The following is an 18,059-nucleotide window of genomic DNA, read 5'->3' on the forward strand; positions in this document are numbered from 1 at the left end:
TTATAAGAAAAAAGTCGCCACATTGTGAGAAAAAGACTGATTTTAGTAGAATTATTTTTTTTGGAATTGTTTTTTAATCGTCCTTATTTACTTCAAGTTATTACAGTATGTCTCTATATACATATTTATTTTATTTTCTTCTGATTTCTGGCCAAAGGGGGCGCATTTTAATATCTTACACACACTTGTTATTTCATATGTTGGCCAGAGGGGGCGCACTTCAAATTTTTACACACACTTGTTATTTCATATGTTGACCAGAGGGGGGAGCACTTTTAAAACCGACACAGTCAATTTTTTGGGGGGAGCACCCTAATTTTGATAGATTTCACCACCAGGGGTGCAAATGAGACATTATCTATTAGATGCAATGGTTTTCCGTATTGGGACCATGATTTATGTCCTAACTTGTTCACACCTCCTCATATGGAAGGTAATTTTCCTTGTTGATGTCTCAAGAAGGGTAGAAATACGAAGAACACACACACACACACACACACAGAGACAGTCGGGAGTCGCCATGTTCCAGTCCACTCAGCTTGAGGTTCGCTCGCATCAAAGGATCCATTTTGGGTCCGCCGACAAAAGCAAACAGGATGAAAGAGGAAACATCTTCACATGGCGATCAGCGTCGTCTTTCTCTCCCAGACGGTAAACCGCTGCAGAGCGCTGAAATCTGCGATAAGAGACGCGGCGGAATCCACAACAGGTGTTCCTCGTGTAGGCAAAGGGGCTTTATTTAACTCCGACGCGTTTTTCTGTCGCTTGCAAGCCGGATAGGATTTGGAGATTATCTTGTATCTAAGAGATCTTTGTCACTGCAAGAGTACAACTTTTTTTTGCCTATCCTTCACAATCCGTATGAGAGACAAGAAGGTTTTTGCATTTTAATTTGTAATAATGGGCTAGTGTTGTCCCGATACCAATATTTTGGTACCGGTACCGGAACCAAAATTATTTTAATACTTTTCGGTACTTTTTTAAATAAGGGTGACCACAACAAATGCCATTATTGGCTTTATTTTTAACAAAAAATCTTAGGGTACATTAAACATATGTTTATTATTGCAATTGTGTCCTTAAATAATCCAATCCAATCCAATCCAATCCAATCCACTTTATTTATATAGCACATTTAAACAACAAGAATGTTTCCTAAGTGCTGCACAGCCATGTTAAAAACAATATTAAAAACAGTAGTTAAAAAGCTCCTCGGTGGCAAGGCTCCGGGGGTAGATGAGATCCGCCCGGAGTTCCTTAAGGCTCTGGATGCTGTGGGGCTGTCTTGGTTGACAAGACTCTGCAGCATCGCGTGGACATCGGGGGCGGTACCACTGGATTGGCAGACCGGGGTGGTGGTTCCTCTCTTTAAGAAGGGGAACTATCGTTCTAACTATCGTGGGATCACACTCCTCAGCCTTCCCGGTAAGGTCTATTCAGGTGTACTGGAGAGGAGGCTACGCCGGATAGTCGAACCTCGGATTCAGGAGGAACAGTGTGGTTTTCGTCCTGGTCGTGGAACTGTGGACCAGCTCTATACTCTCGGCAGGGTCCTTGAGGGTGCATGGGAGTTTGCCCAACCAGTCTACATGTGTTTTGTGGACTTGGAGAAGGCATTCGACCGTGTCCCTTGGGAAGTCCTGTGGGGAGTGCTCAGAGAGTATGGGGTATCGGACTGTCTGATTGTGGCAGTCCGCTCCCTGTATGATCAGTGCCAGAGCTTGGTCCGCATTGCCGGTAGTAAGTCGGACACGTTTCCAGTGAGGGTTGGACTCCGCCAAGGCTGCCCTTTGTCACCGATTCTGTTCATAACTTTTATGGACAGAATTTCTAGGCGCAGTCAAGGCGTTGAGGGGATCTGGTTTGGTGGCTGCAGGATTAGGTCTCTGCTTTTTGCAGAGGATGTGGTCCTGATGGCTTCATCTGGCCAGGATCTTCAGCTCTCACTGGATCGGTTCGCAGCTGAGTGTGAAGCGACTGGGATGAGAATCAGCACCTCCAAGTTCGAGTCCATGGTTCTCGCCCGGAAAAGGGTGGAGTGCCATCTCTGGGTTGGGGAGGAGATCTTGCCCCAAGTGGAGGAGTTCAAGTACCTCGGAGTCTTGTTCACGAGTGAGGGAAGAGTGAATCGTGAGATCGACAGGCGGATCAGTGCGGCGTCTTCAGTAATGCGGACGCTGTATCGGTCCGTTGTGGTGAAGAAGGAGCTGAGCCGGAAGGCAAAGCTCTCAATTTACCGGTCGATCTACGTTCCCATCCTCACCTATGGTCATGAGCTTTGGGTTATGACCGAAAGGACAAGATCACGGGTACAAGCGGCCGAAATGAGTTTCCTCCGCCGGGTAGCGGGGCTCTCCCTTAGAGATAGGGTGAGAAGCTCTGCCATCCGGGAGGAGCTCAAAGTAAAGCCGCTGCTCCTCCACATCGAGAGGAGCCAGATGAGGTGGTTCGGGCATCTGTTCAGGATGCCACCTAAACACCTCCCTAGGGAGGCGTTTAGGGCACGTCCGACCGGTAGGAGGCCGCGGGGAAGACCCAGGACACGTTGGGAAGACTATGTCTCCCGGCTGGCCTGGGAACGCCTCGGGGTCCCCCGGGAGGAGCTGGATGAAATGGCTGGGGAGAGGGAAGTCTGGGCTTCCCTGCTTAGACTGCTGCCCCCGCGACCCGACCTCGGATAAGCGGAAGAAGATGGATGGATGGATGGAATATTAAAAACAATATTATGCTCCACTAATGACTGAATAAAAACAATAAATAAATAAATATAAAAACAATATAAAAACAATTTAAAAATAAATATGATTAAAAACTATTTTAAAGGGTAAAACCAATTAAAACAGTAAATAGAAATCAAAATGTATTAAAAAAAAACACAGAGGACAGAAGACCACACAACTCACATAGTGTTAAAAGCCAAAGAATAAAAGTGGGTCTTAAGACGAGACTTAAAACACTCCACTGTGGAAGCAGTTTAAACATGGAGGGGCAGAGTGTTCTAGAGCTTAGGGCCAACCACAGAGAAGGCCTTGTCTCCCCTGGTTTTAAGTCTGGTCTTGGGCACCACGAGCAGGAGCTGGCTCTCGGACCTCAGGAGTGTAAATTTGGATGAGGTCCGAGATATATATAAAATAGTGAACATACAAGACAACTTGTCTTTTAGTAGTAAGTAAACAAACAAAGACTCCTAATTAGTCTGCTGACGTATGCAGTAACATATTGTGTCATTTATCATTCTATTATTTTGTCAACATTATAAAGGACAAGCCGTAAAAATTGATTATTAATCTACTTGTATATTTACTGTTAATATCTGCTTATTTTCTCTTTCAACATAATCTGTCTACACTTCTGTTAAAATGTAATAATCACTTATTTTTCTGTTTTTTGATACTTTACATTAGTTTTGGATGATACCACTGATTTGGGTATCAATCCGATACCAAGTCGTTACAGGATCATACATTGGTCATATTGAAAGTCCTCATGTGTCCACACTGCAAAAAGTCAGTGTTCAAAAACAAGAAAAAAAATTACAAAAATTAGGGGGTATTTTATTTGAACGAAGCAAAATTATCTGCCAATAGAACAAGACAATTTGGCTTGTCAAGACTTTCCAAAACAAGTAAAATTAGCGAACCTCAATGAACCCAAAAATACCTTAAAATAAGTATATTATCACTAATAACAACTGTACTACTATATGAGTACGTATTTTCTATTGTTTCATTGAAAATAAAACAGCAAAGTCCATTTGGCTGTCATCTGTTTTAATATGAGACACAATTGTGTCAAAGTCTTTTCTTTTTTTTTCATGCTTGAAATAAGAAATAATTACTTTAAAAAAGTAGTGTTATACTTGTGAGTGTTGATGACACAGCTTTGCAACAGTTGATATTCTAGTTTCAAGCATGTTTTACTCAATATAGGTCATCAAATCTCAGCAACAAGCTGTAATATCTTACTGAGATCATTTAGGACCAAAACCCTTAAAACAAGTAAAGCACTCTAACATAAATCTGCTTAGTGAGAATAATTATCTTATCAGACAGAAAATAAGCAAATATCACCCTTATTTGATATATTTCATCTTACTTCGATTTCAGTTTTTGCAGTGCAGGGACATATTTCCTGAGTTTATAAACATATTATACCTTTTTTAAAAATGAAAGAAGATTTGATGCCAAAAAATATTGACCTAATCATAGTAGTATCGACTAGATACGCTACTGTACTTGGTATCATTACAGTGGATGCCAGGTGTAGATCCACCCGTGGCGTTTGTTTACATTGTGACACCGGTGAGCTATTACCTCCTACGGTGTGTAGTGAAGCATGTTTAGCTATTCCTCGTCCTGCAGTGATAATGATATTTGTAAGAAACTTACTTTATTTGTCGCCATGGAGGCGAGGATTAGTGATTTAGAAGTAGCTAAAACACTAGGGCTGGACTTTATGTCTTAAAGCACCTCTTCTTAAGGGCGTTTCAGTGTTATAACTTCACTTTTTTCGTTAGTTTTTAAGCAAAATTGCGTTCGTTCTCCCTTTTCTGTCTACACACTGTGTCTGCTTGTAAGTACTCTGTGTGTGTGCGCTGCCGAACATGCTCCTTTGCTCGTAAAACCAGCAATGACACGACGTGACAACGACGAGGGCGCAGGGGTTGGCGGACCGGTACTTTTTAGAGGCGGTATAGTACCGAAAATGATTCATTAGTATCATGGTACTATACTATTACCGGTATACCGTAAAACCCTATAATGGGCTTGTTCTTGGTGGCTAGCAATGCAGCTAAATTGAGAGCAATCAATTCCACCTCTAAATCACTTTAAAAATGCATTCAAAAACCGTCAACAATACCTAACATGTATAAATACCAAACTGTAGTGGCATTGTTATTGTCTGAGCGACCACTGAGGAACACAAAGCTAGCTACGGCAAGAGGTAAGCTAGCTTCTACGTCTACGAATCGCTTTTTAATTTAGTAATGCACAACACAATGCGATAGGACACCAATCTATATGATCAATTTAAAGTGACTCACTCGATGGACAGTTGTGCGCTTGGTTCGGCTGGCCGGGGACGGTTTTTTTCCAGTTTATTTTGGGTAAGCACTCCATTTATGTCAGCATAACTTGGCTCCGAGTTCTACATTTACAGAGTCAAAGTCACGTCGACCTAACTCTTTCAGCTTCCGTCTGTTCCAACGTCTCATCCTTCTAGAAGCAGCGGTTCATCCTCTGTATATTCAGCTTCAAAAAGCTACGGGGGTGAATCCTCTTTGTCCAAAATGTGTCGTGTTCGTTGTTTGTTACCAAGTCTGCCCTGATTAGGACGCACTCGCTTTTGTTTCTGGACGTAGGAACACACAATTTGTTGCTGGAAGTCCGAAGTGTGTTGCTATGGAAACGGAAAGTTCCAGTAATGATCAAAATACGGTAAATATTGTACATATTACATATTCTTATGAAGGTCTGTGACTACATTATATATATACTTCTGTGTTCTTGTCTCTCATAATGATTGTGAATCATAGGCACAATTCCAAAAAAGTGCAGTTCCCCTTTAAAGGAAAACTTTTTTTATTTTTTTTTTATTTTCGAGAACGCACTTTTCTGTGTGTCGTAAATAGTGAAAAACTGCTAATATGAGGCAGCTAACAATGCAGATAATTAGAATTCATCTAAAACACAACACTTAACAACAGCACTCCTTGATATTAATAACCGAGCGGCATTGTTATTGTAGGCGCTAACACAAAGGAACTACTTTTCTGGTGTCGTGACTAGGGATGGGTACCGTTCACATTAGAACCGATATGGTACCAAGAGTCAATGCCGGTACATTTACAAATGAGCTCACTATGATAACTGTGCTGTCCAGTTGTTATATCTTGTTATATAGAGAAAGAGATGATACAGTATTATCTGCTCACAGATGCTACCTGGTGGTTGTTTGAGAGATAGACCAACCCCTTAATGGTTCAGTCACACAGGATTCCCACAGGAATGAGGCAAAAATACAGTGGTACAAATAAAAAGTAGCTTTTTCCAGGAAGTTGAATGTGTTATGTCGCACCCTACAAAGTGTTTATTGTCAGGTGCAAACACTGATGACTTCTATTAAACAAGACCAGAAGCAAAGAATCAAACAGAGACAGAATTCAATGTGGTTCAGTGAGGAGAAACGTGCACATCTGTACCCTTGTACGGTGTCATTACGTTCTGCCAAAAGATTGCACGCCTCCTTCTTTTATTTTGGACCCACCCCGACCACATGGCCACAGCTGCTTCCAAAGGACAAAGGTCGTAAACAGTTCACAGAAAAGGTCAGTTAAAAAAAAGTTCGTAAAACAGTTTAAAAAGAGGTCCATAAAATAGTTAAAAAAGAGTTTGTAAAATAGTTAAAAAAGGAGGTTCAAAAAGAGGTCGTCTGGAAATTGGGCAGATCCTGCCTTCTCTCCGCTTTGAAGTCCCTTGGTTAAAACAATATCTTTCTGTTGATTACCATACATGAAATAAAACAGAAAGCCCTTCATGTTGCTTCCCCCCCTTACACAGTGGAGTTTTACGAGCCTTCTTCTTGGTAGGTTTCAAAGACAGCTTTTGTCTTCTTGCCAGGAACTCATGTTAACACAAAGTATTGTGATAATTTAGATATAATTATTCTGACATTTATACTGTAAGCATTGTGCTTGTAACACACCAGCTGTATGACTGTCACAGGTATCTTAGTTGTCATTCTCATTACCACGTTTGGAGGTGTTGAAATCGCCAAGTAAACTCGCCGATGCCAAAATAAAATTAGCATTAAGCTAATGTGTTTTAGAAGCTTTCCGTTTGGGCGTTTTTCTACCAGGTATACTTGCCTTGTCGGTGTTGAAAAACAGAAAAAAAACATTGCTTCAAAGCATTTTTTTTTTTTTTTTAAATCTGAGCAGTGAGGATTATACTGAATTTATCAGCTCAAGGAGAGCACGAATGCTGAAAGATACAACCATCCCAGTGAGAGTAGACATTGTCAGACACTGTTTTGTGTTCATATTAGAAATGTTTAGCAATGGCACTAACGCGCCAAGGCAGTCACAAAATCTGCCATCGGCGGTAGCAAACACAGAAAGTACTCTTCATGATGTTGACATTAGCAACGGTCGCGTTTCTCAGCTACGATAAAGCTTCAAATGTGATATATTATTATTGCAATATTTAAAAATAAGCTGATTATGGTAACTGGTGTCTAGTTGTTATATATATATATATATATATTATTCTTTATTTTGTATTATTATTACAGTTGCAAGTCCAAGACGGTAATTGGCAGGAGTGTAGAGTTTAAGGCAGGGGTGTCCAAATTATTTGACTTGGGGGCCGCACTGGGCTAAAAAAAACTTGGTTGAGGGCCGAAAGGCGACTGCATGTAAAGTAACTATATATATATATATATATATATATATATATATATATATATATATATATATATATATATATATATATATATATATATATATATATATAGCCTATACTTATATATGTGTACATACTATAATAATATATTGGATATAACATTTATAATTAATACAATTGGATTATAAGAGTATGTGAAGGTTTGACTCCTACCTTGTTTACTTCCGTGACGATCTCCTTAAAGTTTTGTAACCAATCAGCGCCAAACATGGAAAAGTGTGGAGAGTGTTTTGCATTTTTTCCCATCCTGCTTTGTAATGGATTTAAATGAGTGTAATTTTGAATTTTTTTATAGTGCTTGGACATTTTTTTGTAAAGTCCACAAAATTCATGTTTGTTGATTTTTTTGTATTGGTTCCATTTGTTGTTATTTTTGCACCATGACAAGGGAAGGTTGTTTGGTTGGGTCATATGGGTTAATGCTTTGCTGCATTCACACAAAACCACAATTCATAGTCATTGAACTGATTTAGTCACCTTGTCCAAAAGCTGGAGGCTAAACTGCAGCAATGCTGTTATCACATATTTATAATTACTTCGGAAACACAGCGTTTGCACGATTCTTATTAAGCTCATGACGTCTTGCAGTCCACACAAAATACGCCAGCGGGCCGCATTTGGCTTCGGGCTTTAGTTTGGACACCCCTGGTTTTTAAAGTGTGTTGGCTAGTCAGTTCAGTCTTTGCCCTCTAGTCTTTTGTTGCACCCTACAAAGTGTTGTAAGTATTGTACTTATTACACACCAGTTTTGATTGTAACATCTTACTTGTAATTGTCCTTAACACATTTGGGGGTGTTGAAATCGCCATGTAAAATTGCTAATGCTTAGCATGTTAATAGCCAAGCCAATGCACATTTTTTGGAAAAGAGGAGCCTTACTTTATATTTATATTTTCCATATATCCACATATATATATATATATATATATATATATATATATATATATATATATATATATATATACAAACCCCGTTTCCATATGAGTTGGGAAATTGTGTTAGATGTAAATATAAACGGAATACAATGATTTGCAAATCATTGTATTCCGTTTATATATTCCGTATATATATATATATATATATATATATATATATATATATATATATATATATATATATATATATATATATATATATGTATATATATATATATATATATATATATATATATATATATATAGTTACTTTACACTTTACTTTCAGCCCTCAACCAAATTGTGTTAGCCCAATGCGGTCCCCAAGTCAAAAAGTTTGGACACTCCTGGTTTAAAGCAAGATATTTCGACAAAAATTGGAGAACAAGTATGGATGTTTTACTCGTTTTATTTGACTACAAGTAGACTAAACGGGAGTAAAAGCACATAATAATACATCATCATAATCTGAGCGCATTGTCAAATTACTGTATTAAATCATTAATAATAATAATAATTACAGGAAGAAACACCATCAAAGGTTTCCTTATTGTTCGCCATCTGCTCCGTCTTCCAAACTTTGCAGACATTCTCTATGTATGTTTTACGCTGAAAAAAGTGCCTGTCCGACTTAAAGGGGAACATTATCACAATTTCAGAAGGGTTAAAACCATTAAAAATCAGTTCCCAGTGGCTTATTTTATTTTTCGAAGTTTTTTTCTAAATTTTACCCATCACGCAATATCCCTAAAAAAAGCATCAAAGTGCCTGATTTTAACCATCGTTATAAACACCCGTCCATTTTCCTGTGACGTCACATAGTGATGCCGATACAAACAAACATGGCGCATAGAACAGCAAGCTATAGCGACATTAGCTCGGATTCAGACTCGGATTTCAGCGGCTTAAGCGATTCAACAGATTACGAATGTATTGAAACGGATGGTTGTAGTGTGGAGGCAGGTAGCGAAAACGAAATTGAAGAAGAAACTGAAGCTATTGAGCAGAGGTGGGTAGTAACGCGCTACATTTACTCCGTTACATCTACTTGAGTAACTTTTGGGATAAATTGTACTTCTAAGAGTAGTTTTAATGCAACATATTTTTACTTTTACTTAAGTATATTTATAGAGAAGGAACGCTACTTTTACTCCGCTACTTTTATCTACATTCAGCTCGCTACTCGCTACTAATTTTTATCGATCTGTTAATGCACGCTTTGTTTGTTTTGGTCTGTCAGACAGACCGTCAAAGTGCCTGCCTTACTGGTACTTACGTTTCACTTCGTTCCACCAATCAGATGCAGTCACTGGTGACGTTGGACCAATCAAACAGAGCCAGGTGGTCACATGACCTGACTTAAACAAGTTGAAAAACTTATTCGGGTGTTACCATTTAGTGGTCAATTGTACGGAATGTGTACTGTACTGTGCAATCTAATAATAAAAGTTCCAATCAATCAATCAAAAGTGTGAAGGAAAAAAGATCCTTTTTTATTTCAACCGCACGAGGACGTTCCTGTCTTCACAATAAAAGTGCCGCTCCATCGCGCCTGCGCTTTCAAAACAAGAGTCTCCGAAAGCCAGCGCAAACAAGCTAGCAAGCTACGGAGTTTGACGCCAATATATTTCTTGTAAAGTGTATAAAAACGAATATGGAAGCTGGACAAATAAGATGCCAAAAACCCACCACTTTCATGTGGTATTAGACAGAAAGGAGGAACTTTTCTTCTCCTCCATTTGAAAACGTGGACGTTATCATCACTACTGTCTGATTACAATCAACGCAAGTCATCAGAATCACGTAATACACCAACTTATATTGTTGTCTTCATGAAAGAAAGGAATCTATATGTTAAACATGCATGTATATTCATTAAAACACCTTTAACATGTAAACAAAAACAGCAAAATAAATACATATAAATTATATACTGTATATATCAATGTATATGTATGTATGTATATATATATATATATATATATATATATATATATATATATATATATATATATATATATATATATATATATATATGAGTGTGTATGTTACTCATCAGTTACTCAGTACTTGAGTAGTTTTTTCACAACATACTTTTTACTTTTACTCAAGTAAATATTTGGGTGACTACTCCTTACTTTTACTTGAGTAATAAATCTCTAAAGTAACAGTACTCTTACTTGAGTACAATTTCTGGCTACTCTACCCACCTCTGCTATTGAGCCATATCGGTTTGAACCGTATGCAAGCGAAACCGATGAAAACGACACGACAGCCAGCGACACGGGAGAAAGCGAGGACGAATTCGGCGATCGCCTTCTAACCAACGATTGGTATGTGTTTGTTTGGCATTAAAGGAAACTAACAACTATGAACTAGGTTTACATCATATGAAATACATTTGGCAACAACATGCACTTTGAGAGTGCAGACAGCCCAATTTTCATCTATTAATATATTCTGTAGACATACCCTCATCCGCTCTCTTTTCCTGAAAACTGATCCGTCCAGTTTTGGAGTTAATGTCAGCAGGCCAGGGAAGCTAGGGTCGATATTCTTCTCTTGATCATAAGGGACGGTGTGAGCCAAGACATCCAGGGGGTTTAGCTCGCTCGTCTGCGGGAACAAACTTCTTGCCGTGCTACCGAGGTCCTTTGTCCCTGAATTGCTCACACACTCCGGCAGATTCAATGGGGGTCTGGCGGCAGATTTCTTTGACTTTATCGTTGGAAATGCATCTGCTTTGAGTGTCGCAGGATATCCACACATTCTTGCCATCTCTGTCGTAGCATAGCTTTCGTCGGTAAAGTGTGCGGAACAAACGTCCAATTTCTTGCCACTTTCGCATCTTTGGGCCACTGGTGCAACTTGAATCCGTCCCTGTTTGTGTTGTTACACCCTCCGACAACACACCGACGAGGCATGATGTCTCCAAGGTACGGAAAACAGTCGAAAAAACGGAAAATAACAGAGCTGATTTGACTCGGTGTTTGTAATGTGTTTGAGAAAATGGCGGATTGCTTACCGATGTGACGTCACAACGTGACGTCATCGCTCCGAGAGCGAATAATAGAAAGGCGTTTAATTCGCCAAAATTCACCCATTTAGAGTTCGGAAATCGGTTAAAAAATATATGGTCTTTTTTCTGCAACATCAAGGTATATATTGCCGCTTACATAGGTCTGGTGATAATGTTCCCCTTTAAAGGTGCAGTACATATGTACCGTGCCATGTTGCTGACAGGTTTACCGACTTTTCGCGTACAATTCAACCTCCTCCATCCTTGTTTGCCCCTTTCACTTTCCATGACCATTGACGTATGGACTTTAGAACGCTCATTTGTTGTATAATGTGTCCCTCTGCTGGAGAGCACACACACACACACACACACACACAAACACACACACACACACGAGCACAATTTTTACCACGATCCATGTTTTACACTGAAAACTGTATATTGTTGTACATTGTCTCTTCTCCCTCCTTTTTTTGTATCGGCGGTGATTTTTTGTACACAGCGCCAACCCCCTTGCTTGGGGGGGGGGACCTTGTAAATAAGTGAAATGATGGAGACCAGCGTGCAGAGAGGGCTGTCCGACTTGTTTATTATGGGATGCAGTGGCTAAGGTTTAAAAATGCACCGGCACGAGAACAAAGGACCGAGAAAACTTGAAAACATTTTAGAGTGAGCCACATGCAAGAAAGCTAAGTTAAAAAAAAGAAACTAATGCAAGAAAAAAAAAAAAAGAGTTTATAAGGAATATGCATGAGAAGAGTTCACACTGTAAGCACCAGCCATTGCAATATTTCTTGGTCATTTTGTCAATTTTGTGTGTTTTTTTTATTTATTTATTTTTGTTTAGGGGTGTGGGGGTGTTTGTACACATGTGCAACAAAATAATGCTTTTTATTTATTCTGTTTTTTTTAATGGATGTGACATTTTTGATTTTATGCCCTGCAATTATTGTATGCCGTTGTTAAACTGGGAGGTCGGGGGGAATATTGAGGGGCTGTCATGCGCTACAAGAAGCCTGAAACAGAAACTCAGACAGGCGATGAGGGTTCAGGGCAGGTGAAGCACTGACTTTTTGTTTTGTTTTCGTTTTTTTGTAAATGTTAAATCACGGCGCTCCAACTAATGCTCGTTAGGAAATTTCAGGTCAAAATGTTGTTTTCATTATTTTTTAACGAAAACACAATTAGGGGTCTTGCCTTTGTCAGTGTACTAATTTAATGCGCCTTCTCCAGCCGCAGAAAAATCTCCGCTACCTTGTTGTAAAAGTCTTAGGTATTTTCTTTTAGGTTTGAAATTCTCTAAGCCGCTTTCCCTCTCCGTAGAATGATGGCAGCGACAAGCACATGATATATATATATATATATATATATATATATATATATATTTATATATATATATATATATATATATATATATATATATATATATATATATATATATATATATATATATATAATATATACAAACCCCGTTTCCATATGAGTTGGGAAATTGTGTTAGATGTAAATATAAACGGAATACAATGATTTGCAAATCCTTTTCAACCCATATTCAGTTGAATGCACTACAAAGACAAGATATTTGATGTTCAAAATCATAAACTTTATTTTTTTTTTGCAAATAATAATTAACTTAGAATTTCATGGCTGCAACACGTGCCAAGGTAGTTGGGAAAGGGCATGTTCACCACTGTGTTACATGGCCTTTCCTTTTAACAACACTCAGTAAACGTTTGGGAACTGAGGAGACACATTTGTTAAGCTTCTCAGGTGGAATTCTTTCCCATTCTTGCTTGATGTACAGCTTAAAGTTGTTCAACAGTCTCCGTTGTGGTATTTTAGGCTTCATAATGTGCCACACATTTTCAATGGGAGACAGGTCTGGACTACAGGCAGGCCAGTCTAGGACCCGCACTCTTTTACTATGAAGCCACGTGGCTTGGCATTGTCTTGCTGAAATAAGCAGGGGCGTCCATGGTAACGTTGCTTGGATGGCAACATATGTTTCTCCAAAAGCTGTATGTACCTTTCAGCATTAATGGTGCCTTCACAGATGTGTAAGTTACCCAGGTCTTGGGCACTAATACACCCCCAGACCATCACAGATGCTGGCTTTTCAATTTTGCGCCTATAACAATCCAGATGGTTCTTTTCCTCTTTGGTCCGGAGGACATGACATCCACAGTTTCCAAAAACAATTTGAAATGTGGACTCGTCAGACCACAGAACACTTTTCCACTTTGCATCAGTCCATCTTAGATGAGCTCAGGCCCAGCGAAGCCGACTGAGTTTCTGGGTGTTGTTGATAAACGGTTTTCGCCTTGCATAGGAGAGTTTTAACTTGCACTTACAGATGTAGCGACCAACTGTAGTTACTGACAGTGGGTTTCTGAAGTGTTCCTGAGCCCATGTGGTGATATCCTTTACACACTGATATCGCTTGTTGATGCAGTACAGCCTGAGGGATCGAAGGTCACGGGCTTAGCTGCTTACGTGCAGTGATTTCTCCAGATTCTCTGAACCCTTTGATGATATTACGGACCGTAGATGGTGAAATCCCTAAATTATTTGCAATAGCTGGTTGAGAAAGTTTTTTATTAAACTGTTCAACAATTTGCTCACGCATTTGTTGACAAAGTGGTGACCCTCGCCCCATCCTTGTTTGTGAATGACTGAGCATTTCATGGAATCTACTTTTATACCCAATCATGGCACCCACCTGTTCCCAATTAGCCTGTTCACCTGTGGGATGTTCCAAATAAGTGTTTGATGAGCATTCCTCAACTTTATCAGTATTTATTGCCACCTTTCCCAACTTCTTTGTCACGTGTTGCTGGCATCAAATTCTAAAGTTAATGATTATTTGCCAAAAAAAAAAATGTTTATCAGTTTGAACATCAAATATGTTGTCTTTGTAGCATATTCAACTGAATATGGGTTGAAAATGATTTGCAAATCATTGTATTTCGTTTATATTTACATCTAACACAATTTCCCAACTCATATGAAAACGGGGTTTGTGTATATATATATATATATATATATATATATATATATATATATATATATATATATATATATTCTTATATATATATATATATATATATATATATATATATATATATATATATGCATATATATATATATATAGATATATATATATAGATATATATATATATGCATATAGATATATATATATATATATATATATATATATATATATATATATATATATATATATATATATATATATATATATATGTATGTGTGGGAAAAAAATCACAAGACTATTTCATCTCTACAGGCCTGTTTCATGAGGGGTTCCCTCAATCATCAGGAGATTTTAATGGGAGCATTCACATACCATGGTTTATATAGGGCACAGAGTGGGTGGGTACAGGCTGGCGTAGGGGCGTGGTCATTGGCTCACCACGCCCCTACGCCAGCCTGTACCCACCCACTCTGTGCCCTATATAAACCATGGTATGTGAATGCTCCCATTAAAATCTCCTGATGATTGAGGGAACCCCTCGTGAAACAGGCCTGTAGAGATGAAATAGTCTTGTGATTTTTTTCCCACACATACATATATTGCGCTCTACTACGGTATCGAGCACTATTTTTTGGATAACCTTATTAAGACATATATATATATATATATATATATATATATATATATATATATATATATATATATATATATATATATATATATGCATATATATATATATATATATAAGAATACCATTTTTAAAAGTTTATTTCAAGCCATATCCATGTAACCAGAAGTAGCTTTTTTAACCTGAAACCTGTTATGAAAGAGTTTCATAATAATTGCCATACCAAATAACACATTGCAGGAATCGGCCTGAATCAAGAATCGCATCGAGAATCGATTCTGGATGGAATCGTCACCCCAGGAATCGGAATCTGCTCGATCGTTAGATGCCCAAAGATTCACTACCCAACCATGAATGTTTCTGCAAACATGACATGTTGACCCAACTCAGTTTATTACAGGCTTGGCCCACATCGCCTCTGTATTTGATCAGGAGATGAGCAAATATCACCATTCTTACTCAACCCCCAGGGCAAAGTCAATTCTAATTATCTCCAAAGCCAAACAAGACATGCAAGTCCTTAAGGTTTTGAAGGTTGTACAATTATTTTGGATTCATATTTATTTTTAAGTTTTTTTGCTCAAAGCACTGAAAAACTAGTGTCCTAAGCAAAATAGTCCGTGTATATATATATATATATATATATATATATATATATTTATTTTTTTAGCCTTTTGAATGATGAGTAAAATAACTCATGTTGTGCAAATTTATAATAATTGAAAACTGCGGCATCGTTTGATCTAGAGTGTCCGCCCTGAGATCGGTAGGTTGTGAGTTGAAACCCCGGCCGAGTCATACCAAAGACTATAAAAATGGGACCCATTACCTCCCTGCTTGGCACTCAAGGGTTGGAATTGGGGGTTAAATCACCAAAAATGATTCCCGGGCGCGGCCACCGCTGCTGCTCACTGCTCCCCTCACCTCCCAGGAGGTGATCAAGGGTGATGGGTCAAATGCAGAGAATAATTTCGCCACACCTAGTGTGTGTGTGACAATCAGTGGTACTATAACTTTAACTTTAAAGGCCTCCAAAGGGTTCAACTTATTTTAGAAAAAAACATTCCATTTGTTCAGGGCTCAAGTTGATTAAGAAATTTGAACATAAGAACTAAAAAAAACAACTCAAATGTTTTAACTCCCTTTGAAAAATGACCCGCACTTCTGTGAAAGACCTGGACATTACATTTTTTATCTAAAATTTCAAATACCCTTTTGGAAAAAAGGATATAAGATGGGGTAAAAAGTAATACAGCACAAATTTCACTGAAAGCACAAAAAAGTCAGCGTTTTTTTTTTTATCTTTAATTTTAAGAAATGATTGGAATCATTTTGAAAATACCTTTTAAAGACACAATTCAAAGGACAAATATTTTGTATTTTATGTATGGTATCACTATGCTTCACCTGCCCTGACTGCACTTCACTGGCTTACGCACACACACACACACGCACACACACACACACTCGCACTGTACAACTTTATGCCAGATTTGTGTGACCCAGAACATATTGTGTTCAAAATGAATTTCGTACACGAAAGAGGTGGGGTCAAATAAGCTCTGCTTCTTCCTACTCCTTTTCGGACATGTCAGAATGTGAAACTGAAACTCGACAACGCCACAATATTATTATTTTCTTTTATTATTTTCTTATATAACTCATTGTTGTTGTTTTTTGGCTCGGGGTTTCTTTCTCTTCTTGTTTTATTTCAACAATATTGGAAATAAATATTTACAATACACTACAACACAATGCTAATGACGCTTGCTTCTTTGTAGTTCCCATGAAGCAGAAATGCCTTAAGATGACTTAAATTGAAGGTAAATACTGTTTGTCCTGTACATCTGATGGCTATTTTTGTGTGTAACGCGTGTTCAATTAAAATAATTCTTAGAAATTAAATGTATTTTGTTTATTTTTATATTTATATTATATTATTATTATATTTATTATATTATAGTTATTATTATTAAATTTGTACATATATTTATAGTATTATATTTATTATATTATATTAATATTATATTTACCGTATTTTTCGGACTATGAATCGCATTTTTTTTTTTTTACAGGAAATGGGGGGCCCCTTGCCCAGGGCGCCATTGAAGCTAGAACCGCCTCTGCTTTGTCATGTCTGTGATCATGTTTTTGTTTGGCCATGTTCTGTTTGGGTTTCGGACTCTTTTTAGTTCCTGTTTGTGCACTCTTGTTTGTTTTGTTCCCATGACAACTTGTTGTTTTGGACTCGCGCACCTGGTGCCAATCATGTCATTGTTATTCAAGCCTGTCAGTTTCCGTTGGTCGTCCTGGCCACATTACGTCTGTTCACTCTGCTCATGCCATTGTCATGCCGCCATAGTTTCATGCTGTTCGTTCATGTCCATAGTTTTGCCTTTGTGCTAGTTTTTGTTTCATTCGCCAGGTTTGTACTTCTGCCTTGTGCATGCTTTTTGTTCCTTTTTTATAGTAAAATTAAATCATGTCCCTACCTTCACGCCATGTCCACTCCAACTATTCTTGCAACTCGGGAAAACAAACCCCGCCAAAGTCCACGTCTTGACATGGTTATTATTTTAAATTAATTCCCATATAGGGTGGCATTTTCAAGGGAGCGCCATAAAGATTTTTGGGGAAAAAATTATTTTGCAAGATGGGGGGGACCTTGCCCAGGGCGCCATTAAAGCTAGAACCGCCACTGCGTATATGATTTGATACATTTTTAATTTAATTCCATAAAGTTAATCCGCCCGATTGTAGCTGAGATAGGCTCCAGCGCCCCCCGCGACCCCAAAAGGGAATAAGCGGTAGAAAATGGATGGATGAATGGATAATTGCAGACATTTCCAAGGGGGCACCACGAGAATGGGAGGGGGTACCTATTGTAACAAATTGGAGTCACAAAGGAAATGGGGGGGACTTTTCCCAGGGTGCCATTGACGCTAACTCCGCCACTGCATTTACTGATTTTTATTTCAAATTAAATCTCAAACAGGCAATTGGTGGCATTTTATTAAGGGGGCCCTCTCCCCAGGGCGCCATT

General features: G+C 38.3%; 1 protein-coding gene across 7 annotated transcripts in view; it reads left to right on the top strand.

Moving 5' to 3' along the window:
• The window catches only part of plppr2a (phospholipid phosphatase related 2a), a 214,225-nt gene extending 196,966 nt beyond the window's left edge, over positions 1 to 17,259 (top strand). For 5 of the 7 annotated variants that reach the window (XM_061973639.1, XM_061973632.1, XM_061973644.2 and 2 more), the window contains one exon: positions 17,092 to 17,259. In XM_061973639.1, coding sequence (XP_061829623.1) covers positions 17,092 to 17,208 — 117 coding nt within the window. In that variant the 3' untranslated portion in view covers positions 17,209 to 17,259. Of the gene's footprint in view, positions 1 to 16,797; positions 16,840 to 17,091 lie in introns of all 7 variants that reach the window. The other 2 variants (XM_061973640.1, XM_061973641.1) reach the window with 2 other exon arrangements.
• The last annotated feature ends 800 nt before the right edge of the window (positions 17,260 to 18,059 follow it).

This window comes from Nerophis lumbriciformis, linkage group LG22 (genome assembly GCF_033978685.3).
Source record: "Nerophis lumbriciformis linkage group LG22, RoL_Nlum_v2.1, whole genome shotgun sequence".
NCBI lineage: Eukaryota > Metazoa > Chordata > Actinopteri > Syngnathiformes > Syngnathidae > Nerophis > Nerophis lumbriciformis.